The sequence below is a fragment of the Oncorhynchus nerka genome, unplaced genomic scaffold (assembly GCF_034236695.1).
Source record: "Oncorhynchus nerka isolate Pitt River unplaced genomic scaffold, Oner_Uvic_2.0 unplaced_scaffold_1036, whole genome shotgun sequence".
In the NCBI taxonomy this organism is placed as follows: domain Eukaryota; kingdom Metazoa; phylum Chordata; class Actinopteri; order Salmoniformes; family Salmonidae; genus Oncorhynchus; species Oncorhynchus nerka.
Window position 1 is genome coordinate 187,501 of NW_027040268.1, and position 25,807 is coordinate 213,307.

Here is a 25,807-nt window from a genome sequence, read left to right on the forward strand (position 1 = left end):
TTCTAATCAGTCCTCCTAGAATTCAGTCCTTAGTCTCAGTTCTAATCAGTCCTCCTAGAATTCAGAGTCTCAGTCTAATCAGTCTCCAGTCAGTCTAATCAGTCCTCCTAGAATTCAGTCCTTAGTCTCAGTTCTAATCAGTCCTCCTAGAATTCAGTCCTTAGTCTCAGTTCTAATCAGTCCTCCTAGAATTCAGTCTTTAGTCTCAGTTCTAATCAGTCCTCCTAGAATTCAGTCCTTAGTCTCAGTTCTAATCAGTCCTCCTAGAATTCAGTCCTTAGTCTCAGTTCTAATCAGTCCTCCTAGAATTCAGTCCTTAGTCTCAGTTCTTATCAGTCCTCCTAGAATGCAGTCCTTAGTCTCAGTTCTAATCAGTCCTCCTAGAATTCAGTCTTTAGTCTCAGTTCTAATCAGTCCTCCTAGAATTCAGTCTTTAGTCTCAGTTCTAATCAGTCCTCCTAGAATTCAGTCTTTAGTCTCAGTTCTAATCAGTCCTCCTAGAATTCAGTCCTTAGTCTCAGTTCTAATCAGTCCTCCTAGAATTCAGTCCTTAGTCTGTTCTAATCAGTCCTCCTAGAATTCAGTCCTTAGTCTCAGTTCTAATCAGTCCTCCTAGAATTCAGTCCTTAGTCTCAGTTCTAATCAGTCCTCCTAGAATTCAGTCTTTAGTCTCAGTTCTAATCAGTCCTCCTAGTCAGTCTTTAGTCAGTTCTAATCAGTCCTCCTAGAATTCAGTCTTTAGTCTCAGTTCTAATCAGTCCTCCTAGAATTCAGTCTTTAGTCTCAGTTCTAATCAGTCCTCCTAGAATTCAGTCCTTAGTCTCAGTTCTAATCAGTCCTCCTAGAATTCAGTCCTTAGTCTCAGTTCTAATCAGTCCTCCTAGAATTCAGTCCTTAGTCTGTTCTAATCAGTCCTCCTAGAATTCAGTCCTTAGTCTCAGTTCTAATCAGTCCTCCTAGAATTCAGTCCTTAGTCTCAGTTCTAATCAGTCCTCCTAGAATTCAGTCCTTAGTCTCAGTTCTTATCAGTCCTCCTAGAATGCAGTCCTTAGTCTCAGTTCTAATCAGTCCTCCTAGAATTCAGTCCTTAGTCTCAGTTCTAATCAGTCCTCCTAGAATTCAGTCCTTAGTCTCAGTTCTAATCAGTCCTCCTAGAATTCAGTCCTTAGTCTCAGTTCTTATCAGTCCTCCTAGAATGCAGTCCTTAGTCTCAGTTCTAATCAGTCCTCTAGAATTCAGTCCTTAAAAAATCAAAATTCAGTCCTTGTCTGTTTTAATCAGTCCTCCTAGAATTCTTTGTCCTTAGTCTCAGTTCTAATCAGTCCTCCTAGAATTCAGTCCTTAGTCTCAGTTCTAATCAGTCCTCCTAGAATTCAGTCCTTAGTCTCAGTTCTTATCAGTCCTCCTAGAATGCAGAGTCTCAGTTCTAATCAATCTTAATTCTGTCCTTAGTCTCAGTTAATCAGTCCTCCAGAATTCAGTCCTTAGTCTCAGTTCTTATCAGTCCTCCTAGAATGCAGTCCTTAGTCTCAGTTCTAAAGGTTCCTCCTGAATTCAGTCCCTTGAGGGCTGCAGAGGGAGTTACACAGTTGGGTTTTGTTTGAGCTCTGGCTGAGTGGTTTTTGAATCAATTAGTCTTTGTGGGGCTGAGAAGGTTTCACTCAGCTGTTTGTTGAGGGCGTGAGAAAACAGAAATCCATAATAATCTTAATGACATAGGTTAATCACTTTCCAGTACTGTTTTACAGCACAGTTTTAGTTGGTGGCTGAGAAGGTTACCGGTGTTTGTTGAGGGCTGAGAAGGTTACCGGTGTTTGTTGAGGGCTGAGAAGGTTACCGGTGTTTGTTGAGGGCTGAGAAGGTTACCGGTGTTTGTTGAGGGCTGAGAAGGTTACCGGTGTTTGTTGAGGGCTGAGAAGGTTACCGGTGTTTGTTGAGGGCTGAGAAGGTTACCGGTGTTTGTTGAGGGCTGAGAAGGTTACCGGTGTTTGTTGAGGGCTGAGAAGGTTACCGGTGTTTGTTGAGGGCTGAGAAGGTTACCGGTGTTTGTTGAGGGCTGAGAAGGTTACCGGTGTTTGTTGAGGGCTGAGAAGGTTACCGGTGTTTGTTGAGGGCTGAGAAGGTTACCGGTGTTTGTTGAGGGCTGAGAAGGTTACCGGTGTTTGTTGAGGGCTGAGAAGGTTACTGGTGTTTGTTGAGGGCTGAGAAGGTTACTGGTGTTTGTTGAGGGCTGAGAAAGTTACTGGTGTTTGTTGAGGGCTGAGAAAAGGTTATAGGTGTTTGTTGAGGGCTGAGAAAAGGTTATAGGTGTTTGTTGAGGGCCGTGAAAAGGTTATAGGTGTTTGTTGAGGGCTGAGAAAAGGTTATAGGTGTTTGTCAGAGACCTTAGTCATGCAGCCTTTGCCGTGGACACACTCTCACACACACATACACACACTCTCACACACACATACACTCTCTCACACACACATACTCTCTCACACACACATACTCTCTCACACACACATACACTCTCACACACACACATACACTCTCACACACACACATACACTCTCACTCACACATACACTCACACACACACATACACTCTCACACACATACACTCACACACACACATACACTCTCACACACACATACACTCTCACACACACACACACATACACTCTCACACACACACACACATACACTCTCACACACACACACACATACACTCTCACACACACACATACACTCTCACACACACACATACACTCTCACACACACATACACTCTCACTCTCACACACACATACACTCTCACTCTCACACACACATACACTCTCACTCTAACACACACATACACTCTCACACACACACACATACACTCTCACACACACATACACTCTCACTCACACACACACACACTCTCACTCTCACACACACATACACACTCTCACACACACATGCACTCTCTCACACACACATACACTCTCACACACACATACTCTCTCACACACACACATACACTCTCACTCACACACACATACACTCACTCACTCACACACATACACTCTCACTTCACACACACACATACACTCTCACACACACATACACTCTCACACACACATACACTCTCACACACACATAGTACTCTCTCACACACATACACATACACTCTCACACACACACATACATCTGTACACACATAGTCTCTCACACACACATATCTGTACATGTACAGTAGGTACACATACATTCTCACTCACACATGACATACATCTGTACACATGTAGTTCTAGTGGGATCCTAGTAGTACATATCTGTATTGATCTGTAGTTCTAGTAGGTATCTGTATTGATGTAGTTCTAGTGGGATCCTAGTAGTAGGTATCTGTATTGATGTAGTTCTAGTAGTAGGTATCTGTATTGATAGTTCTAGTAGGATCTAGTAGTAGGTATCTGTATTGATGTAGTTCTAGTGGGATCCTAGTAGTAGGTATCTGTATTGATGTAGTTCTAGTAGTAGGTATCTGTATTGATGTAGTTCTAGTAGTAGGTATCTGTATTGATGTAGTTCTAGTGGGATCCTAGTAGTAGGTATCTGTATTGATGTAGTTCTAGTAGTAGGTATCTGTATTGATGTTCTAGTGGGATCTAGTAGTAGGTATCTGTATTGATGTAGTTCTAGTAGTAGGTATCTGTATTGATGTAGTTCTAGTAGGATCTAGTAGTAGGTATCTGTATTGATGTAGTTCTAGTAGGGATAGTAGGTATCTGTATTGATGTAGTTCTAGTAGGTATCTGTATTGATGTAGTTCTAGTAGTAGGTATCTGTATTGATGTAGTTCTGGGATCCTAGTAGTAGGTATCTGTATTGATGTAGTTCTGGTAGTAGGTATCTGTATTGATGTAGTTCTAGTGGGTAGTAGGTATCTGTATTGATGTAGTTCTAGTGGGATCCTAATAGTAGGTATCTGTATTGATGTAGTTCTAGTGGGATCCTAAAAGTAGGTATCTGTATTGATGTAGTTCTAGTGGGATCCTAATAGTAGGTATCTGTATTGATGTAGTTCTAGTGGGATCTAGTAGTAGGTATCTGTATTGATGTAGTTCTAGTGGGATCCTAGTAGTAGGTATCTGTATTGATGTAGTTCTAGTAGGTATCTGTATTGATGTAGTTCTAGTGGGATCTAGTAGTAGGTATCTGTATTGATGTAGTTCTAGTGGGATCTAGTAGGTAGGTATCTGTATTGATGTAGTTCTAGTAGGATCTAGTAGTAGGTATCTGTATTGATGTAGTTCTAGTAGGATCCTAGTAGTAGGTATCTGTATTGATGTAGTTCTAGTAGTAGGTATCTGTATTGATGTGTCTCTGTATTGATGTAGTTCTAGTAGGATCCTAGTAGGTATCTGTATTGATGTAGTTCTAGTAGTAGGTATCTGTATTGATGTAGTTCTAGTGGGATCCTAGTAGTAGGTATCTGTATTGATGTAGTTCTAGTAGGATCCTAGTAGTAGGTATCTGTATTGATGTAGTTCTAGTGGGATCCTAGTAGTATCTGGGTAGTTCTGTATTGATGTAGTTCTAGTAGTAGGTATCTGTATTGATGTAGTTCTAGTAGTAGGTATCTGTATTGATGTAGTTCTAGTGGGATCCTAGTAGTAGGTATCTGTATTGATGTAGTTCTAGTAGTAGGTATCTGTATTGATGTAGTTCTAGTAGGTATCCTAGTAGTAGGTATCTGTATTGATGTAGTTCTAGTGGGATCCTAGTAGTAGTAGGTATCTGTATTGATGTAGTTCTAGTAGGTATCTGTATTGATGTAGTTCTAGTAGGATCCTAGTAGTAGGTATCTGTATTGATGTAGTTCTAGTGGGATCTAGTAGTAGGTATCTGTATTGATGTAGTTCAGTATCCTAGTAGTAGGTATCTGTATTGATGAAGTTCTAGTAGTAGGTATCTGTATTGATGTAGTTCTAGTGGGATCCTAGTAGTAGGTATCTGTATTGATGTAGTTCTAGTAGGATCCTAGTAGTAGGTATCTGTATTGATGTAGTTCTAGTAGTAGGTATCTGTATTGATGTAGTTCTGTAGGATCCTAGTAGTAGGTATCTGTATTGATGTAGTTCTGATCTAGTAGTAGGTATCTGTATTGATGTAGTTCTAGTGGGATCCTAGTAGTAGGTATCTGTATTGATGTAGTTCTAGTAGTAGGTATCTGTATTGATGTAGTTCTAGTGGGATCTAGTAGTAGGTATCTGTATTGATGTAGTTCTAGTAGGATCCTAGTAGGAGGTATCTGTATTGATGTAGTTCTAGTGGGATCCTAGTAGTAGGTATCTGTATTGATGTAGTTCTAGTAGTAGGTATCTGTATTGAGTTCTAGTAGGTAGTTCTAGTAGTAGGTATCTGTATTGATGTAGTTCTAGTAGTAGGTATCTGTATTGATGTAGTTCTAGTGGGATCTAGTAGTAGGTATCTAGTAGTAGGTATCTGTATTGATGTAGTTCTAGTAGGATCCTAGTAGTAGGTATCTGTATTGATGTAGTTCTAGTAGGATCCTAGTAGTAGGTATCTGTATTGATGTAGTTCTAGTAGTAGGTATCTGTATTGATGTAGTTCTAGTAGTAGGTATCTGTATTGATGTAGTTCTAGTGGGATCCTAGTAGTAGGTATCTGTATTGATGTAGTTCTAGTAGTAGGTATCTGTATGTAGTAGTGGGATCTAGTAGTAGGTATCTGTATTGATGTAGTTCTAGTGGGTAGGTATCTGTATTGATGTAGTTCTAGTGGGATCCTAGTAGTAGGTATCTGTATTGATGTAGTTCTAGTGGGATCCTAGTATCTGTATTGATGTAGTTCTAGTAGTAGGTATCTGTATTGATGTAGTTCTCTAGTATCTGTATTGATGTAGTTCTAGTAGTAGGTATCTGTATTGATGTAGTTCTAGTGGGATCCTAGTAGTAGGTATCTGTATTGATGTAGTTCTAGTGGGATCCTAGTAGGTATCTGTATTGATGTAGTTCTAGTAGGTAGTAGTAGGTATCTGTATTGATGTAGTTCTAGTGGGATCCTAGTAGTAGGTATCTGTATTGATGTAGTTCTAGTAGGATCTAGTAGTAGGTATCTGTATTGATGTAGTTCTAGTAGGATCCTAGTAGTAGGTATCTGTATTGATGTAGTTCTAGTAGGTATCTGTATTGATGTAGTAGTAGGTATCTGTATTGATGTAGTTCTAGTAGGTATCTGTATTGATGTAGTTCTAGGTATCTGTATCTGTATTGATGTAGTTCTAGTGGGATCCTAGTAGTAGGTATCTGTATTGATGTAGTTCTAGTAGGATAGGTATCTGTATTGATGTAGTTCTAGTATTGATGTAGTTCTAGTAGGATCCTAGTAGTAGGTATCTGTATTGATGTAGTTCTAGTAGGATCCTAGTAGTAGGTATCTGTATTGATGTAGTTCTAGTAGGATCCTAGTAGTAGGTATCTGTATTGATGTAGTTCTAGTAGTAGGTATCTGTATTGATGTAGTTCTAGTAGTAGGTATCTGTAGATGTATCTGTATTGATGTAGGTTCTAGTGATGGATTCTAGTAGTAGGTATCTGTATTGATGTAGTTCTAGTAGGTATCTGTATTGATATAGTTCTAGTAGGTATCTGTATTGATGTAGTTCTAGTAGGATCCTAGTAGTAGGTATCTGTATTGATGTAGTTCTAGTAGTAGTAGGTATCTGTATTGATGTAGTTCTAGGATCCTAGTAGGTATCTGTATTGATGTAGTTCTAGTAGGATCCTAGTAGTAGGTATCTGTATTGATGTAGTTCTAGTAGGATCCTAGTAGTAGGTATCTGTATTGATGTAGTTCTAGTAGGTAGTAGGTATCTGTATTGATGTAGTTCTGTAGATCTAGTAGTAGGTATCTGTATTGATGTAGTTCTAGTAGGATCCTAGTAGTAGGTATCTGTATTGATGTAGTTCTAGTAGTAGGTATCTGTATTGATGTGTAGTATCTGTATTGATGTATTCTAGTAGGTATCTGTATTGATGTAGTTCTAGTAGGATCTAGTAGTAGGTATCTGTATTGATGTAGTTCTAGTAGGATCCTAGTAGTAGGTATCTGTATTGATGTAGTTCTAGTAGGATCTAGTAGTAGGTATCTGTATTGATGTAGTTCTAGTAGGTATCTAGTTCTAGTAGGTATCTGTATTGATGTAGTTCTAGTAGGATCCTAGTAGTAGGTATCTGTATTGATGTAGTTCTAGGATCCTAGTAGGTATCTGTATTGATGTAGTTCTAGTAGGATCCTAGTAGTAGGTATCTGTATTGATGTAGTTCTAGGATCCTAGTAGTAGGTATCTGTATTGATGTAGTTCTAGTAGGATCTGTATTAGTAGTAGGTATCTGTATTGTATAGTAGTTCTAGTAGTAGGTATCTGTATTGATGTAGTTCTAGTAGGATCCTAGTAGTAGGTATCTGTATTGATGTAGTTCTAGTAGGATCCTAGTAGTAGGTATCTGTATTGATGTAAGTAGGATCTAGTAGTAGGTATCTGTATTGATGTAGTTCTAGTAGTAGGTATCTGTATTGATGTAGTTCTAGTAGGATCCTAGTATCTGTATTGATGTAGTTCTAATAGGATCCTAGTAGTAGGGTATCTGTATTGATGTAGTTCTAGTAGGATCCTAGTAGTAGGTATCTGTATTGATGTAGTTCTAGTAGTAGGTATCTGTATTGATGTAGTTCTAGTGGGATCCTAGTAGTAGGTATCTGTATTGATGTAGTTCTAGTAGTAGGTATCTGTATTGATGTAGTTCTAGTTAGTAGGTATCTGTATTGATGTAGTTCTAGTAGTAGGTATCTGTATTGATGTAGTTCTAGTAGGATCCTAGTAGGTATCTGTATTGATGTAGTTCTAGTAGGATCCTAGTAGTAGGTATCTGTATTGATGTAGTTCTAGTAGTAGGTATCTGTATTGATGTAGTTCTAGTAGGATCTGTATTGATTGTAGTTCTAGTAGTAGGTATCTGTATTGATGTAGTTCTAGTAGGATCCTAGTAGTAGGTATCTGTATTGATGTAGTTCTAGTAGTAGGTATCTGTATTGATGTAGTTCTAGTTCTAGTAGTAGGTATCTGTATTGATGTAGTTCTAGTAGGATCCTAGTAGTAGGTATCTGTATTGATGTAGTTCTAGTAGTAGGTATCTGTATTGATGTAGTTCTAGTAGTAGGTATCTGTATTGATGTAGTTCTATCCTAGTAGTAGGTATCTGTATTGATGTAGTTCTAGTGGGATCTAGTAGTAGGTATCTGTATTGATGTAGTTCTAGTGGGATCCTAGTAGTAGTATCTGTATTGATGTAGTTCTAGTAGGATCTAGTAGTAGGTATCTGTATTGATGTTCTAGTTCTAGTAGTAGGTATCTGTATTGATGTAGTTCTAGTAGTAGGTATCTGTATTGATGTAGTTCTAGTAGTAGGTATCTGTATTGATGTAGTTCTAGTAGTAGGTATCTGTATTGATGTAGTTCTAGTAGGATCCTAGTAGTAGGTATCTGTATTGATGTAGTTCTAGTAGTAGGTATCTGTATTGATGTAGTTCTAGTAGTAGGTATCTGTATTGATGTAGTTCTAGTAGGTATCTGTAGTAGGTATCTGTATTGATGTAGTTCTAGTAGGATCCTAGTAGTAGGTATCTGTATTGATGTAGTTCTAGTAGGATCTAGTAGTAGGTATCTGTATTGATGTAGTTCTAGTAGGTATCTGTATTGATGTAGTTCTAGTAGGATCCTAGTAGTAGGTATCTGTATTGATGTAGTTCTAGTAGTAGGTATCTGTATTGATGTAGTTCTAGTAGGATCCTAGTAGTAGGTATCTGTATTGATGTAGTTCTAGTAGGATCTAGGTATCTGTATTGATGTAGTTCTAGTAGGATCCTAGTAGTAGGTATCTGTATTGATGTAGTTCTAGTGGGATCTAGTAGTAGGTATCTGTATTGATGTAGTTCTAGTGGGTAGTAGGTATCTGTATTGATGTAGTTAGGTATCTGTATTGATGTAGTTCTAGTAGGATCTAGTAGTAGGTATCTGTATTGATGTAGTTCTAGTAGGTATCTGTATTGATGTATAGTAGGATCTAGTTCTATTAGTAGGTATCTGTATTGATGTAGTTCTAGTAGGTATGATGTAGTTCTAGTAGGATCTAGTAGTAGGTATCTGTGATGTGTTCTAGTATCTAGTAGTAGGTATCTGTATTGATGTAGTTCTAGTAGGATCTAGTAGTAGGTATCTGTATTGATGTAGTTCTGGGATCTAGTAGTAGGTATCTGTATTGATGTAGTTCTAGTAGCAGGTAGTATTGATGTAGGTATCTGTATTGATGTAGTTCTAGTAGGATCCTAGTAGTAGGTATCTGTATTGATGTAGTTCTAGTAGGATCCTAGTAGTAGGTATCTGTATTGATGTAGTTCTAGTAGGATCCTAGTAGTAGTATCTGTATTGATGTAGTTCTAGTAGTAGGTATCTGTATTGATGTAGTTCTAGTAGGATCCTAGTAGTAGGTATCTGTATTGATGTAGTTCTAGTAGGATCCTAGTAGTAGGTATCTGTATTGATGTAGTTCTAGTAGGAGTAGTAGGTATCTGTATTGATGTAGTTCTAGTAGGATCCTAGTAGTAGGTATCTGTATTGATGTAGTTCTAGTTCTAGTAGGTATCTGTATTGATGTAGTTCTAGTAGGATCCTAGTAGTAGGTATCTGTATTGATGTAGTTCTAGTAGGATCCTAGTAGTAGGTATCTGTATTGATGTAGTTCTAGTAGGATCCTAGTAGTAGGTATCTGTATTGATGTAGTTCTAGTCGGATCCTAGTAGTAGGTATCTGTATTGATGTAGTTCTAGTAGGATCCTAGTAGTAGGTATCTGTATTGATGTAGTAGGTATCTAGTTCTAGTAGTAGGTATCTGTATTGATGTAGTTCTAGTAGGATCCTAGTAGTAGGTATCTGTATTGATGTAGTTCTAGTAGGATCCTAGTAGTAGGTATCTGTATTGATGTAGTTCTAGTAGGAGGTATCTGTATTGATGTAGTTCTAGTAGGATCCTAGTAGTAGGTATCTGTATTGATGTAGTTCTAGTAGTAGGTATCTGTATTGATGTAGTTCTAGTAGGAGGTATCTGTATTGATGTAGTTCTAGTAGGATCCTAGTAGTAGGTATCTGTATTGATGTAGTTCTAGTAGGATCTAGTAGTAGGTATCTGTATTGATGTAGTTCTAGTAGTAGAGGTATCTGTATTGATGTAGTTCTAGTAGGATCCTAGTAGTAGGTATCTGTATTGATGTAGTTCTAGTAGGAGTAGTAGGTATCTGTATTGATGTAGTTCTAGTAGGATCCTAGTAGTAGGTATCTGTATTGATGTTCTAGTTCTAGTAGTAGGTATCTGTATTGATGTAGTTCTAGTAGGATCTAGTAGTAGGTATCTGTATTGATGTAGTTCTAGTAGTAGGATCTGTATTGATGTAGTTCTGGGATCCTAGTAGGTATCTGTATTGATGTAGTTCTAGTGGGATCCTAGTAGTAGGTATCTGTATTGATGTAGTTCTAGTAGGTATCTGTATTGATGTAGTTCTAGTAGTAGGATCCTAGTAGTAGGTATCTGTATTGATGTAGTTCTAGTAGGATCTAGTAGTAGGTATCTGTATTGATGTAGTTCTAGTAGGATCCTAGTAGTAGGTATCTGTATTGATGTAGTTCTAGTAGGATCCTAGTAGTAGGTATCTGTATTGATGTAGTTCTAGTAGGATCCTAGTAGTAGGTATCTGTATTGATGTAGTTCTAGGTATCTGTAGTAGGTATCTGTATTGTAGTGTAGGTATCTGTATTGATGTAGTTCTAGTAGTGGGTATCTGTATTGATGTAGTTCTAGTAGGATCCTAGTAGTAGGTATCTGTATTGATGTAGTTCTAGTAGTAGTAGGTATCTGTATTGATGTAGTTCTAGTAGGATCCTAGTAGTAGGTATCTGTATTGATGTAGTTCTAGTAGGATCCTGAGTAGGTATCTGTATTGATGTAGTTCTAGGATCCTAGTAGTAGGTATCTGTATTGTATCTGTATTGATGTAGTTCTAGTAGGATCCTAGTAGTAGGTATCTGTATTGATGTAGTTCTAGTAGTAGTAGGTATCTGTATTGATGTAGTTCTAGTAGGATCCTAGTAGTAGGTATCTGTATTGATGTAGTTCTAGTAGGATCCTAGTAGTAGGTATCTGTATTGATGTAGTAGTAGGATCTAGTAGTAGGTATCTGTATTGATGTAGTAGTATCTGTATTGTAGTTCTATAGTAGGTATCTGTATTGATGTAGTTCTAGTAGGATCCTAGTAGTAGGTATCTGTATTGATGTAGTTCTAGTGGGATCCTAGTAGTAGGTATCTGTATTGATGTAGTTCTAGTAGGATCTAGGTAGTAGGTATCTGTATTGATGTAGTTCTAGTATCCTAGTAGTAGGTATCTGTATTGATGTAGTTCAGTAGTAGGTATCTGTATTGATGTAGTTCTAGTAGGTATCTGTATTGATGTAGTTCTAGTAGTAGGTATCTGTATTGATGTAGTTCTAGTAGGTATCTGTATTGATGTAGTTCTAGTAGGTATCTGTATTGATGTAGTTCTAGTAGTAGGTATCTGTATTGATGTAGTTCTAGTAGGATCCTAGTAGTAGGTATCTGTATTGATGTAGTTCTAGTAGGAGGTATCTGTATTGATGTAGTTCTAGTGGGATCCTAGTAGTAGGTATCTGTATTGATGTAGTTCTAGTAGGATCCTAGTAGTAGGTATCTGTATTGATGTAGTTCTAGTAGGATCCTAGTAGTAGGTATCTGTATTGATGTAGTTCTAGTAGGATCCTAGTAGTAGGTATCTGTATTGATGTAGTTCTAGTAGTAGGTATCTGTATTGATGTAGTTCTAGTAGTAGGTATCTGTATTGATGTAGTTCTAGTAGGATCCTAGTAGTAGGTATCTGTATTGATGTAGTTCTAGTAGGATCTAGTAGAGGTATCTGTATTGATGTAGTTCTAGTAGGATCGTGTATTGATGTAGTTCTAGTAGTAGGTATCTGTATTGATGTAGTTCTAGTAGTAGGTATCTGTATTGATGTAGTAGGTATCTGTATTGATGTAGTTCTAGTAGGAGGTATCTGTATTGATGTAGTTCTAGTAGGATCCTAGTAGTAGGTATCTGTATTGATGTAGTTCTAGGATCTAGTAGGTATCTGTATTGATGTAGTTCTAGTAGGATCTAGTAGTAGGTATCTGTATTGATGTAGTTCTAGTAGGTATCTGTATTGATGTAGTTCTAGTAGGTTCTAGTAGTATCTGTATTGATGTAGTTCTGTATTGATAGTTCTAGTAGGATCCTAGTAGTAGGTATCTGTATTGATGTAGTTCTAGTAGTAGGTATCTGTATTGATGTAGTTCTAGTGGGATCCTAGTAGTAGGTATCTGTATTGATGTAGTTCTAGTAGGATCTAGTAGTAGGTATCTGTATTGATGTAGTTTCTAGTAGTGGGTATCTGTATTGATGTAGTTCTAGTAGTAGGTATCTGTATTGATGTAGTTCTAGTAGTAGGTATCTGTATTGATGTAGTTCTAGTAGTAGGAGGTATCTGTATTGATGTAGTTCTAGTAGTAGGTATCTGTATTGATGTAGTTCTAGTAGGATCTGTATTGATGTAGTTCTAGTAGTAGGTATCTGTATTGATGTAGTTCTAGTAGGATCCTAGTAGTAGGTATCTGTATTGATGTAGTTCTAGTAGTAGGTATCTGTATTGATGTAGTTCTAGTAGTAGGTATCTGTATTGATGTAGATCTAGTAGTAGGTATCTGTATTGATGTAGTTCTAGTAGTAGGTATCTGTATTGATGTAGTTCTAGTAGGATCCTAGTAGTAGTAGGTATCTGTATTGATGTAGTTCTAGTAGGGATCCTAGTAGGAGGTATCTGTATTGATGTGTCTCCAGTAGTTCTAGTTGTATTGATTATGTATTAATATGTGTTGGTACAGTATTTAACATGAATGGTTGTATCTCCAGGTGGAGTTGTCGTCTCTAGACTTTCTCCTCCACACCAAAGCGCTCCTCTCCACCATCAGCTATCTGAACACAGCCGTACCCCAGGAGCTGACAGCCTCCAAGGACAGAGAGGCCAAGAAACAGGTGGAGAAGGCTGGACAGGGGAAGACAGGTATACATTATGCTATACTATACTATACTTTAATATACTACAATATACTGTACGGTTCTATAATTTACTATACTATAATATGCCATGCTGTACAACAATATACTAAAATATACCATACTGTATATAATATACCATACTGTATATAATATACCTATACCCTACTATTTTTAATTTTTTTATTTTTTTATTTCACCTTTATTTATACTATACCCTTTATTTACTTTTTTTATTTTTTTATTTCACCTTTATTTAACCAGGTAGGCTAGTTGAGAACACCTTTATTTAACCAGGTAGGCTAGTTGAGAACAAGTTCTCATTTGCAACTGCGACCTGGCCAAGATAAAGCATAGCAGTGTGAACAGACAACACAGAGTTACACATGGAGTAAGCAATTAACAAGTCAATAACACAGTAGAAAAAAATGGGCAGTCTATATACAATGTGTGCAAAAGGCATGAGGAGGTAGGCGAATAATACAATTTTGCAGATTAACACTGGGGTGATAAATGATCAGATGGTCATGTACAGGTAGATATATTGGTGTGCAAAAGAGCAGAAAAGTAAATAAATAAATAAATAAATAAAAAAAACAGTATAAAAACAGTATGGGGATGAGGTAGGTGAAAATGGGTGGGCTATTTACCAATAGACTATGTACAGCTGCAGCGATCGGTTAGCTGCTCGGATAGCTGATGTTTGAAGTTGGTGAGGGGGAGATAAAAGTCTCAACTTCAGCGATTTTTGCAGTTCATTCCAGTCACAGGCAGCAGAGTACTGGAACGAAAGGCGGCCAAATGAGGTGTTGGCTTTAGGGATGATCAGTGAGATACACCTGCTGGAGCGTGTGCTACGGATGGGTGTTGCCATCGTGACCAGTGAACTGAGATAAGGCGGAGCTTTACCTAGCATGGACTTGTAGATGACCTGGAGCCAGTGGGTCTGGCGACGAATATGTAGCGAGGGCCAGCCGACTAGAGCATACAAGTCGCAGTGGTGGGTGGTATAAGGTGCTTTGGTGACAAAACGGATGGCACTATGATAGACTGCATCCAGTTTGCTGAGTAGAGTGTTGGAAGCCATTTTGTAGATGACATCGAAATCGAGGATCGGTAGGATAGTCAGTTTTACTAGGGTAAGCTTGGCGGCGTGAGTGAAGGAGGCTTTGTTGCGGAATAGAAAGCCGACTCTTGATTTGATTTTTCGATTGGAGATGTTTGATGTGAGTCTGGAAGGAGAGTTTGCAGTCTAGCCAGACACCTAGGTACTTAGATGTCCACATATTCAAGGTCGGAACCATCCAGGGTGGTGATGCTAGTCGGGCATGCGGGTGCAGGCAGCGATCGGTTGAAAAGCATGCATTTGGTTTACTCGCGTTTAAGAGCAGTTGGTGGCCACGGAAGGAGTGCTGTATGGCATTGAAGCTCGTTTGGAGGTTAGATAGCACAGTGTCCAATGACGGGCCGAAGTATATAGAATGGTGTCGTCTGCGTAGAGGTGGATCAGGGAATCGCCCGCAGCAAGAGCAACATCATTGATATATACAGAGAAAAGAGTCGGCCCGAGAATTGAACCCTGTGGCACCCCATAGAGACTGCCAGAGGACCGGACAGCATGCCCTCCGATTTGACACACTGAACTCTGTCTGCAAAGTAATTGGTGAACCAGGCAAGGCAGTCATCCGAGAAACCGAGGCTATTGAGTCTGCCGATAAGAATATGGTGATTGACAGAGTCGAAAGCCTGGGCGAGGTCGATGAAGACGGCTGCACAGTACTGTCTTTTATCGATAGCGGTTATGATATCGTTTAGTACCTTGAGCGTGGCTGAGGTGCACCCGTGACCGGCTCGGAAACCAGATTGCACAGCGGAGAAGGTACGGTGGGATTCGAGATGGTCAGTGACCTGTTTGTTGACTTGGCTTTCGAAGACCTTAGATAGGCAGGGCAGGATGGATATAGGTCTATAGCAGTTTGGGTCCAGGGTGTCTCCCCTTTGAAGAGGGGATGACTGCGGCAGCTTTCCAATCCTTGGGATCTCAGACGATATGAAAGAGAGGTTGAACAGGCTGGTAATAGGGGTTGCGACAATGGCGGCAGATAGTTTCAGAAATAGAGGGTCCAGATTGTCAAGCCCAGCTGATTTGTGCGGGTCTAGGTTTTGCAGCTCTTTCAGAACATCTGCTATCTGGATTTGGGTAAAGGAGAACCTGGAGAGGCTTGGGCGAGGAGCTGCGGGGGGGGCGGAGCTGTTGGCCGAGGTTGGAGTAGCCAGGCGGAAGGCATGGCCAGCCGTTGAGAAGTGCTTATTGAAGCTTTCGATGTCGTGGATTTATCGGTGGAGACCGTGTTACCTAGCCTCAGTGCAGTGGGCAGCTGGGAGGAGGTACTCTTGTTCTCCATGGACTTCACAGTGTCCCAGAACTTTTTGGAGTTGGAGCTACAGGATGCAAACTTCTGCCTGAAGAAGCTGGCCTTAGCTTTCCTGACTGACTGCGTGTATTGGTTCCTGACTTCCCTGAACAGTTGCATATCACGGGGCTATTCGATGCTATTGCAGTCCACTTCACAGGATGTTTTTGTGCTGGTCGAGGCAGTCAGGTCTGGAGTGAACCAAGGGCTGTATCTGTTCTTGGTTCTGCATTTTTTGAACGGAGCATGCTTATCTAAAATGGTGAGAAGTTACTTTTAAAGAATGACCAGGCATCCTCAACTGACGGGATGAGGTCAATGTCCTTCCAGGATACCCGGGCCAGGTCGATTAGAAAGGCCTGCTCACAGAAGTGTTTTGGGAGCGTTTGACAGTGATGAGGGTGGTCGTTTGACTGCGGCTCCGTGGCGGATACAGGCAATGAGGCAGTGATCGCTGAGATCCTGGTTGAAGACAGCGGAGGTGTATTTGGAGGGCCAGTTGGTCAGGATGACGTCTATGAGGGTGCCCTTGTTTACAGAGTTAGGGTTGTACCTGGTGGGTTCCTTGATGATTTGAGTGAGATTGAGGGCATCTAGCTTACATTGTAGGACTGCCGGGTGTTAAAAGCATATCCCAGTTTAGGTCACCTAACAGAACAAACTCTGAAGCTAGATGGGGGCGACCAATTCACAAATGGTGTCAGGGCACAGCTGGGAGCTGAGGGTGGCCGGTAGCAGGCGGCAACAGTGAGAGACTTATTTCTGGAGAGGGTAATTTTCAAAATTAGTAGTTCGAACTGTTTGGGTATGGACCTGGAAAGTATGACGTTACTTTGCAGGCTATCTCTGCAGTAGACTGCAACTCCGCCCCTTTGGTAGTTCTATCTTGACGGAAGATGTTATAGTTGGGTATGGAAATCTCTGAATTTTTGGTGGCCTTCCCTGAGCCAGGATTCAGACACGGCAAGGACATCAGGGTTAGCAGAGTGTGCTAAAGCAGTGAGTAAAACAAACTTAGGAGGAGGCTTCTGATGTTGACATGCATAAAACCAAGGCTTTTCGATCACAGAAGTCAACAAATGAGGGTACCTGGGGACATGCAGGGCCTGGGTTTACCTCCACATCACCCGCGGAACAGAGAAGGAGTAGTATGAGGGTGCGGCTAAAGGCTATCAAAACTGGTCGCCTAGAGCGTTGGGGGCAGAGGATAAGAGGAGCAGGTTTCTGGGCATGGTATAATATATTCAGGGCATAATGCACAGACAGGGGTATGGTGGGGTGCGGGTACAGCGGAGGTAAGCCCAGGCACTGGGGTGATGATGAGACTGGTTGTATCTCTGGACATGCTGGTTGTAATGGGTGAGGTCACCGCATGTGTGGGAGGTGGGACAAAGGAGGTAACAGGGGTATGCAGAGTGGGTCTAGGGGCTCCATTGTGAACTAAAACAATTATAACTAACCTGAACAACAGTATACAAGGCATATTGACATCTGAGAGAGACATACAGCGAGGCATACAGTAATCACAGGTGTTGAATTTGGAAAGCTAGCTAAAAACAGTAGGCGAGGCTAATCCGCTAGCACAACAAACAGCAGGTAAAATGGCGTTGACTAGGCAACGGGGCCGACAGGTAAGACAAACAAGCAGAAAGGAGTACCGTGATTAATGGACAGTCCAGCGTGCGTCAGCTATGTAGCCAAGAGATCAGTGTCCAGGGGGCAGCGGTGGATGGGCAGGGGGGCTGGGCTGGCGAGTGTTATCCAGGTTTTTTTTTTTTTTTTTTTTTTTTTTTTAAACTAACAATGACTAACTAGCTTGTAGCTAGTTAGCTGGTTAGCGTCTGGAGGTTCTTGAGTGTGTCATAAAAATAAAAATAAGAGTAAAAGTAATAGCGATTCCGTATCACATTGGGTGAGGCAGGTTTCCGGAAGAGTATAAACAAATTAAAAATCAAAAAGAGAGAAAGTAAATGGGGTCAGAGATTGGGTAGACAACGTGGTAGCAGTTAGCGGACTAACAAGCTAGCAGTTGACAGAGCTAGACAAGGTAGCAGTTAGCGGACCGAGCTTGACAAGCTAGCCGTTAGGCAGGCCGAATTAGCAAGCAGGGAGATAGCGAGGGCTAGAGAGTTAACCTTTGGGGGGACGTCGCGATGGGGTGAGTCTGTTTATTTATTCCTCTTCATGCGGTGAGCTGGAGATACAGCGATTCAGAAAGCTCGCGGGCCTTGGCCAGCAGATGGATCTTTGGCGATGTCGCAGCGGAAAAGCCTGTTGAAACCCCCTCGGACGATTATGTCGGCGGACCAGTCGTGATGGATCGGCGGGGCTCCGTGTCGGCAGTAGAGGGGTCAGTAGGGGTCCAGGCCAATTGGCAAATTAGGTATTTTTGGACCTCTTCGGGTAGTCGGGGAGATGGGCTTAGCTCGAGGCTAGCTCCAGGCTAACTGGTGCTTGCTCTGGGACAGAGCGTTAGCCAGGAGTAGCCACTCGGATTGCAGCTAGCTATTTCACGATGATCCGGTATAAAGCTTCAGAGCTTGCGGTAGGAATCCGGAGATGTGGTAGAGAAAAAGCAGTCTGATATGCTTTGGGTAGATGTCGCTGGTGTCTAGTTAGCGTTGAAGACCGCTAGCAGTGGCTAGCTAGTTAGCGGCTAGCTTCTGATGAGGGTTCCGATTCTAAAGCATAGAAAAAGCAGATCCGTACCACATTGGGTGATGCGGGTTGCAGGAGAATATATTCAGCCTGTGGTTGGGAAGTGAGATTAAAAAAAAAAATGGGAAAAAAAAAAAAAAAAAATATGTTACAAATATATACAGAAAAAAGAGGCCTTTCCTTCATCTTAAAAAACTATATTTACCACTACCACACTATACAGGACGGGACAAGACAAAACACACGTCCGACTGCTACGCCATCTTAGATTCTCTACTATATCACACTACTACTGTATACCACTACCACACTATACAGGACGGACAAGACAAAACACAATCCGACTGCTACGCCATCTTAGATTCTCTACTATATCACACTACTACTGTATACCACTACCACACTATACAGGACAGGGACAAGACAAAACACACGGCTACTACGCCATCTTAGAGCGCGCCACCATGGTATACTATAATAGACCATACTATACTTTACCATATTATACTGTAATATACTATAATTTACATACTTTAATGTACTATAATACACCATACTGTACTATATGTAGTACTATAATACACCATTCTGTACTATATTTAGTGTATGTTGGGCACCACATGGCCATTAAAGACTAGTATTAAACTCTGTTCTGTACCATACTATAATATACTGTTCTGTACCATACTGTACTATATGTAGTACTATAATACACCATACTGTACTATATGTAGTACTATAATACACCATACTGTACTATATTTAGTACTATAATACACCATACTGTACTATATTTAGTACTATAATACACCATACTGTACTATATTTAGTACTATAATACACCATACTGTACTATATTTAGTACTATAATACACCATACTGTACTATATTTAGTGTATGTTGGGCACCACATGGCCATCAAAGACTAGTATTAAACTCTGTTCTGTACCATACTATAATATACTGTTCTGTACCATACTGTACTATATATAGTGTATGTTGGGCACCACATGGCCATTAAAGACTAGTATTATTAATGTCGTCTCATTGTTCTCCTCCTTCAGTGTCGAAAGGACCAAAAAACAGCAATGTGTTCAACTTCAAACTGTCTGCTAAACTGGGTTCATTCCGTGTGGAGGTGTGTGATGACAGCGGAACATCGCTGACATCACAATACAAGGTAAGATGTGACCAATCATCTGAAAGGAGAGGGGGGGGGGGGGGGGAGTTATGCTGCTTATAAACTTACATATCCAGTTTTGGAAAATGTCCTTCCAATGTTTATTTCAGTTATCTCTGCATTGTGATTTACATACAGTGTACTGACTGTGTACTGACTGTGTACTGACTGTGTACTGACTGTGTACTGACTGTGTACTGACTGTGTACTGACTGTGTACTAACTGTGTACTAACTGTGTACTTGACTGATCTGTCGTCAGGTATTGATGGGTCGGTGCTGGTCCAGGCCAAAGAGACAGTGGTGTTCGCCAGGCTCAGGGACATAGTGGTGCTGGATGTCGACCCCAAAACCATCCACAAAAAGGTGATTTTTGATTTAAAATTGATTATTGCATTGGTCCTGTCTCAGTTAACTCTACTTTTTTTGTTTGTTTAGGTACTATTTTTATATATTTTTTATTTTACCTTTATTTAACTAGGCAAGTCAGTTAAGAACAAATTCTTATTTTCAATCACGGCCTACCGGGGAACAGTGGGTTAACTGCCTGTTCAGGGGCAGAACGACAGATTTATACCTTGTCAGCTCAGGGGTTTGAACTTGCAACCTTCCGGTTACTAGTCCAACGCTCTAACCACTAGGCTACCCTGCCGCCCCTCCACTCTAACCACTAGTCTACCCTGCCGCCCCTCCACTCTAACCACTAGTCTACCCTGCCGCCCCTCCAATCTAACCACTAGTCTACCCTGCCGCCCCTCCACTCTAACCCCACTAGTCGACCCTGCCGCCCCTCCCCTCTAACCACTAGGCTACCCTGCCGCCCCTCCCTCTAACCACTAGGCTACCTGCCGCCCCTCCCTCTAACCACTAGTCTACCTGCCGCCCTCCACTCTAACCACTAGTCTACCCTGCCGCCCCTCCCCTCTAACCACTAGTCTACCCTGCCGCCCCTCCACTCTAACCACTAGTCTACCCTGCCGCCCCTCCCACTCTAACCACTAGTCTACCCCTGCAGCCCCTCCACTCCTAACCACTAGTCCGCCTACCCTGCCACTAGTCTACTCCAGACAGCCCTAGTACAGACCATTGGCCAACACCGTGTTCTGTTATTACACACATCGTTAGTGAGCTGTAGGGGTAGTTTGTAGTAATGTGGTCTGTTTTAATTTACAAAGGGAGAGACTGTATCATCGTCATACTGTAATGTCCTGGTGTGATCCTGTAGGCCGTCTCCATGGTGGCCGAGGAGGTGTTCAGCTTTCAGATGTCCCTGTATCCCAACGCTACGGAGGGAGAAGGTTACTCAGACACCTCCAAGGTGGACGGGAAGGTTACCATGAGGCTGGGCTGCATCCAGATCGTCTATCTGCACAAGTTCCTCATGTCTCTACTGGTGAGGAGAACCTCAGGGATGGGTATCGAGAGCTGGGCTCAATTCCATTATCAATTCCAGATCAATTCAGGAAGTACACAGAAATTCCAATGACCTTGAATGCTTTTCAATCGGGATAAAATAAAATTTAAAATTTTTTAAAATGGAATTCAAGTGTTGTTTACATTCTGAATTGACTGGAATTGAAATGGGTGGTCCCAACTGAGAGGACACGTTGAGACATCAACTTCCCACTGAGTAGAACTTGGTTTAATAGTACCTACGTCATTCATTTAGGAAATGTAGATACCGTGTGAGGGTTATGTCTATGTGCCAGTTTCCTACACACGCGGATGAAGCCTATTCCTCCACTAAAACTTACTTTTTAATGGAGATTCTCTAAAGGTCATGGTCTTAAATAGGTTTCATCTTGGTCCAGGAAACCAGCTCTTTATGTTGCAGGAACGTTATTAGGATGTTTGGGTCGATTGGAGTCCTTTCATGTTACCATGAAGACTTAAAACATTATTTTAATTTCCTTTTTTACTGTTTATATTTATCCTGTTATGTATTTGTTTATCTCTTATAGCGATCAGTGTCCTCAGTGTCCTCAGTGTCTGTGGTGTTCTCTCCAGGCCTCTTATAGCGATCAGTGTCCTCAGTGTCCTCAGTGTCTGTGGTGTTCTCTCCAGGCCTCTTATAGCGATCAGTGTCCTCAGTGTCCTCAGTGTCTGTGGTGTTCTCTCCAGGCCTCTTATAGCTATCAGTGTCCTCAGTGTCCTCAGTATCTGTGGTGTTCTCTCCAGGCCTCTTATAGCGATCAGTGTCCTCAGTGTCCTCAGTATCTGTGGTGTTCTCTCCAGGCCTCTTATAGCGATCAGTGTCCTCAGTGTCCTCAGTGTCTGTGGTGTTCTCTCCAGGCCTCTTATAGCGATCAGTGTCCTCAGTGTCCTCAGTGTCTGTGGTGTTCTCTCCAGGCCTCTTATAGCTATCAGTGTCCTCAGTGTCCTCAGTATCTGTGGTGTTCTCTCCAGGTCTCTTATAGCTATCAGTGTCCTCAGTGTCCTCAGTATCTGTGGTGTCCTCTCCAGGTCTCTTATAGCTATCAGTGTCCTCAGTGTCTGTGGTGTTCTCTCCAGGCCTCTTATAGCGATCAGTGTCCTCAGTGTCCTCAGTGTCTGTGGTGTTCTCTCCAGGCCTCTTATAGCGATCAGTGTCCTCAGTGTCCTCAGTGTCTGTGGTGTTCTCTCCAGGCCTCTTATAGCTATCAGTGTCCTCAGTGTCTGTGGTGTTCTCTCCAGGCCTCTTATAGCGATCAGTGTCCTCAGTGTCCTCAGTGTCTGTGGTGTTCTCTCCAGGCCTCTTATAGCTATCAGTGTCCTCAGTGTCCTCAGTATCTGTGGTGTTCTCTCCAGGCCTCTTATAGCGATCAGTGTCCTCAGTGTCCTCAGTGTCTTATGTGTTCTCTCCAGGCCTCTTATAGCTATCAGTGTCCTCAGTGTCTGTGGTGTTCTCTCCAGGCCTCTTATAGCGATCAGTGTCCTCAGTGTCCTCAGTGTCTGTGGTGTTCTCTCCAGGCCTCTAAACTACAGATTCAGTGGCCTCGCAGCATCTGTGGTGTTCTCTCCAGGCCTCTTATAGCGATCAGTGTCCTCAGTGTCCTCAGTGTCTCTCCAGGCCTCTTATAGCTACAAAGTGTCCTCAGTATCTGTGGTGTTCTCTCCAGGCCTCTTATAGCGATCAGTGTCCTCAGTGTCCTCAGTGTCTGTGGTGTCCTCTCCAGGTCTCTTATAGCTATCAGTGTCCTCAGTGTCTGTGGTGTTCTCTCCAGGCCTCTTATAGCTATCAGTGTCCTCAGTGTCTGTGGTGTTCTCTCCAGGCCTCTTATAGCGATCAGTGTCCTCAGTGTCCTCAGTATCTGTGGTGTCCTCTCCAGGTCTCTTATAGCTATCTGTGTCCTCAGTATCTGTGGTGTTCTCTCCAGGCCTCTTATAGCTATCAGTGTCCTCAGTATCTGTGGTGTTCTCTCCAGGCCTCTTATAGCTATCAGTGTCCTCAGTATCTGTGGTGTCCTCTCCAGGCCTCTTATAGCTATCAGTGTCCTCAGTATCTGTGGTGTTCTCTCCAGGTCTCTTATAGCTATCTGTGTCCTCAGTATCACTCTCCTTATGAGGTACAGTTTATGGCATGTTGTATGGCACTAAACTACAGATTATGGCATGCAGCACTAAACTACAGATTATGGCATGCAGCACTAAACTACAGATTATGGCATGCAGCACTAAACTACAGATTATGGCATGCAGCACTAAACTACAGATTATGGCATGCAGCACTAAACTACAGATTATGGCTTGCAGCACTAAACTACAGATTATGGCATGCAGCACTAAACTACAGATTATGGCATGCAGCACTAAACTACAGATTATGGCATGCAGCACTAAACTACAGATTATGGCTTGCAGCACTAAACTACAGATTATGGCATGCAGCACTAAACTACAGATTATGGCATGCAGCACTAAACTACAGATTATGGCATGCAGCACAGCACTAAACTACAGATTATGGCATGCAGCACTAAACTACAGATTATGGCATGCAGCACTAAACTACAGATTATGGCATGCAGCACTAAACTACAGATTATGGCATACAGCACAGCACTAAACTACAGATTATGGCATGCAGCACTAAACTACAGATTATGGCATGCAGCACTAAACTACAGATTATGGCATGCAGCACTAAACTACAGATTATGGCATGCAGCACAGCACTAAACTACAGATTATGGCATGCAGCACTAAACTACAGATTATGGCATGCAGCACTAAACTACAGATTATGGCATGCAGCACAGCACTAAACTACAGATTATGGCATGCAGCACTAAACTACAGATTATGGCATGCAGCACTAAACTACAGATTATGGCATGCAGCACTAAACTACAGCATTCACCCTCTGCTTTGCAGCTTCATCTCACCCAGACACCACAGCACTGTTAACCACTACCATACGCCCAGGGCCCTAGTTTAAGGACAGGGTTAGGGCCCTAGTTTAAGGACAGGGTTAGGGCCCTAGTTTAAGGACAGGGTTAGGGCCCTATTTTAAGGACAGGGTTAGGGCCCTATCTTAAGGACAGGGTTAATTCCAATGAATTTAAATGGAATTGAACCCAACCCTGTTAAGAACCTATACATTTTACACTTTACTCACAGAAACATGTAACCCTTGTTGTGCCGAGTGGGCTTGTGCAAACTCCAGATCTGTTGTGTAGCCAACTCCCATGGTCATGTTTGGTGTCACCGTGTCCATAGATAGGAGTAGACGGCGCCAACAGATCTGGGTCCAGGCTAGACTGCACCAACAGATCTGGGTCCAGGCTCAACAGATCTGGGTCCAGACTGCACCAACAGAACTGGGTCCAGGCTAGACTGCACCAACAGATCTGGGTCCAGGCTAGACGGCACCAACAGATCTGGGTCCAGGCTAGATGGCACCAACAGATCTGGGTCCAGGCTAGACTGCACCAACAGATCTGGGTCCAGGCTAGACTGCACCAACAGAGCTGGGTCCAGGCTAGACGCACCAACAGATCTGGGCAGGCCAACAGATCTGGGTCCAGGCTGCACCAACAGATCTGGGTCCAGGCGCCAACAGATCTGGGTCCAGGCTAGACGGCGCCAACAGATCTGGGTCCAGGGCGCCAACAGATCTGGGTCCAGGCTAGACGGCGCCAACAGATCTGGGTCCAGGCTAGACGGCGCCAACAGATCTGGGTCCAGGCTGGGTCCAGGCTAGAGGCGCCAACAGATCTGGGTCCAGGCTAGACGGCGCCAACAGATCTGGGTCCAGGCTAGGCGGGGCGCCAACAGATCTGGGTCCAGGCTAGACGGCGCCAACAGATCTGGGTCCAGGCTAGACAGGCGCCAACAGATCTGGGGGCTAGACGGCGCCAACAGGCTAGACGGGGCGCCAACAGAGCTGGGTCCAGGCCAGACGGCGCCAGAGCAGACGGCGCCAACAGATCTGGGTCCAGGCTAGACGGCGCCAACAGATCTGGGTCCAGGCTAGACGGCGCCAACAGATCTGGGTCCAGGCTAGACGGGCGCCAACAGAGCTGGGTCCAGGCTAGACGGCGCCAACAGATCTGGGTCCAGGCGGCGCCAACAGATCTGGGTCCAGGCGCCAACAGATCTGGGTCCAGGCTGACGGCACCAACAGATCTGGGTCCAGGCTAGACGGCGCCAACAGATCTGGGTCCAGGCTAGACGGCGCCAACAGATCTGGGTCCAGGCTAGACGGCGCCAACAGATCTGGGTCCAGGCTAGACGGCGCCAACAGATCTGGGTCCAGGCTAGACGGCGCCAACAGATCTGGGTCCAGGCTAGACGGCGCCAACAGATCTGGGTCCAGGCTAGACGGCGCCAACAGATCTGGGTCCAGGCTAGACTGCGCCAACAGATCTGGGTCCAGGCTAGACTGCACCAACAGATCTGGGTCCAGGCTAGACTGGCACCAACAGATCTGGGTCCAGGCTAGACGGCGCCAACAGATCTGGGTCCAGGCTAGATCTGGGTCCAGGCACCAACAGATCTGGGTCCAGGCTAGACGGCACCAACAGATCTGGGTCCAGGCTAGACGGCACCAACAGATCTGGGTCCAGGCTAGACGGCACCAACAGATCTGGGTCCAGGCTAGACGGCACCAACAGATCTGGGTCCAGGCTAGACGGCACCAACAGATCTGGGTCCAGGCTAGCTCAACCCCCTCCAACTCCTCCTTGTGTGTTTTTAAGTCAATGGTTGTGTGGGCGAAACCATAAAAACGAAAAGCATTCCTAGTTGCCATGCAGATACCTAGTTGCCATGCAGATACCAACATGAAAGCAGCAGAGAGGAAGTGGTAATTCAGTCCGGTAGTATTTCAAGGGGTAGTCAGCGTTTCGGGTCACTGTTTTATGGCTGTGTTT

At 42.7% G+C, this 25,807-nt stretch overlaps 1 protein-coding gene across 1 annotated transcript in view; it reads left to right on the top strand.

Moving 5' to 3' along the window:
- LOC135570201 (intermembrane lipid transfer protein VPS13C-like) overlaps positions 1 to 20,940 on the top strand; it is a 53,687-nt gene extending 32,747 nt beyond the window's left edge. The window contains exons 11-14 of the mRNA XM_065016313.1: positions 13,060 to 13,191; positions 19,428 to 19,455; positions 19,717 to 19,820; positions 20,680 to 20,940. Of these exons, the coding sequence (XP_064872385.1) occupies positions 13,060 to 13,191; positions 19,428 to 19,455; positions 19,717 to 19,820; positions 20,680 to 20,940 (525 nt within the window). The remainder of the gene's footprint in view (positions 1 to 13,059; positions 13,192 to 19,427; positions 19,456 to 19,716; positions 19,821 to 20,679) is intronic.
- Positions 20,941 to 25,807: the final 4,867 nt, after the last annotated feature.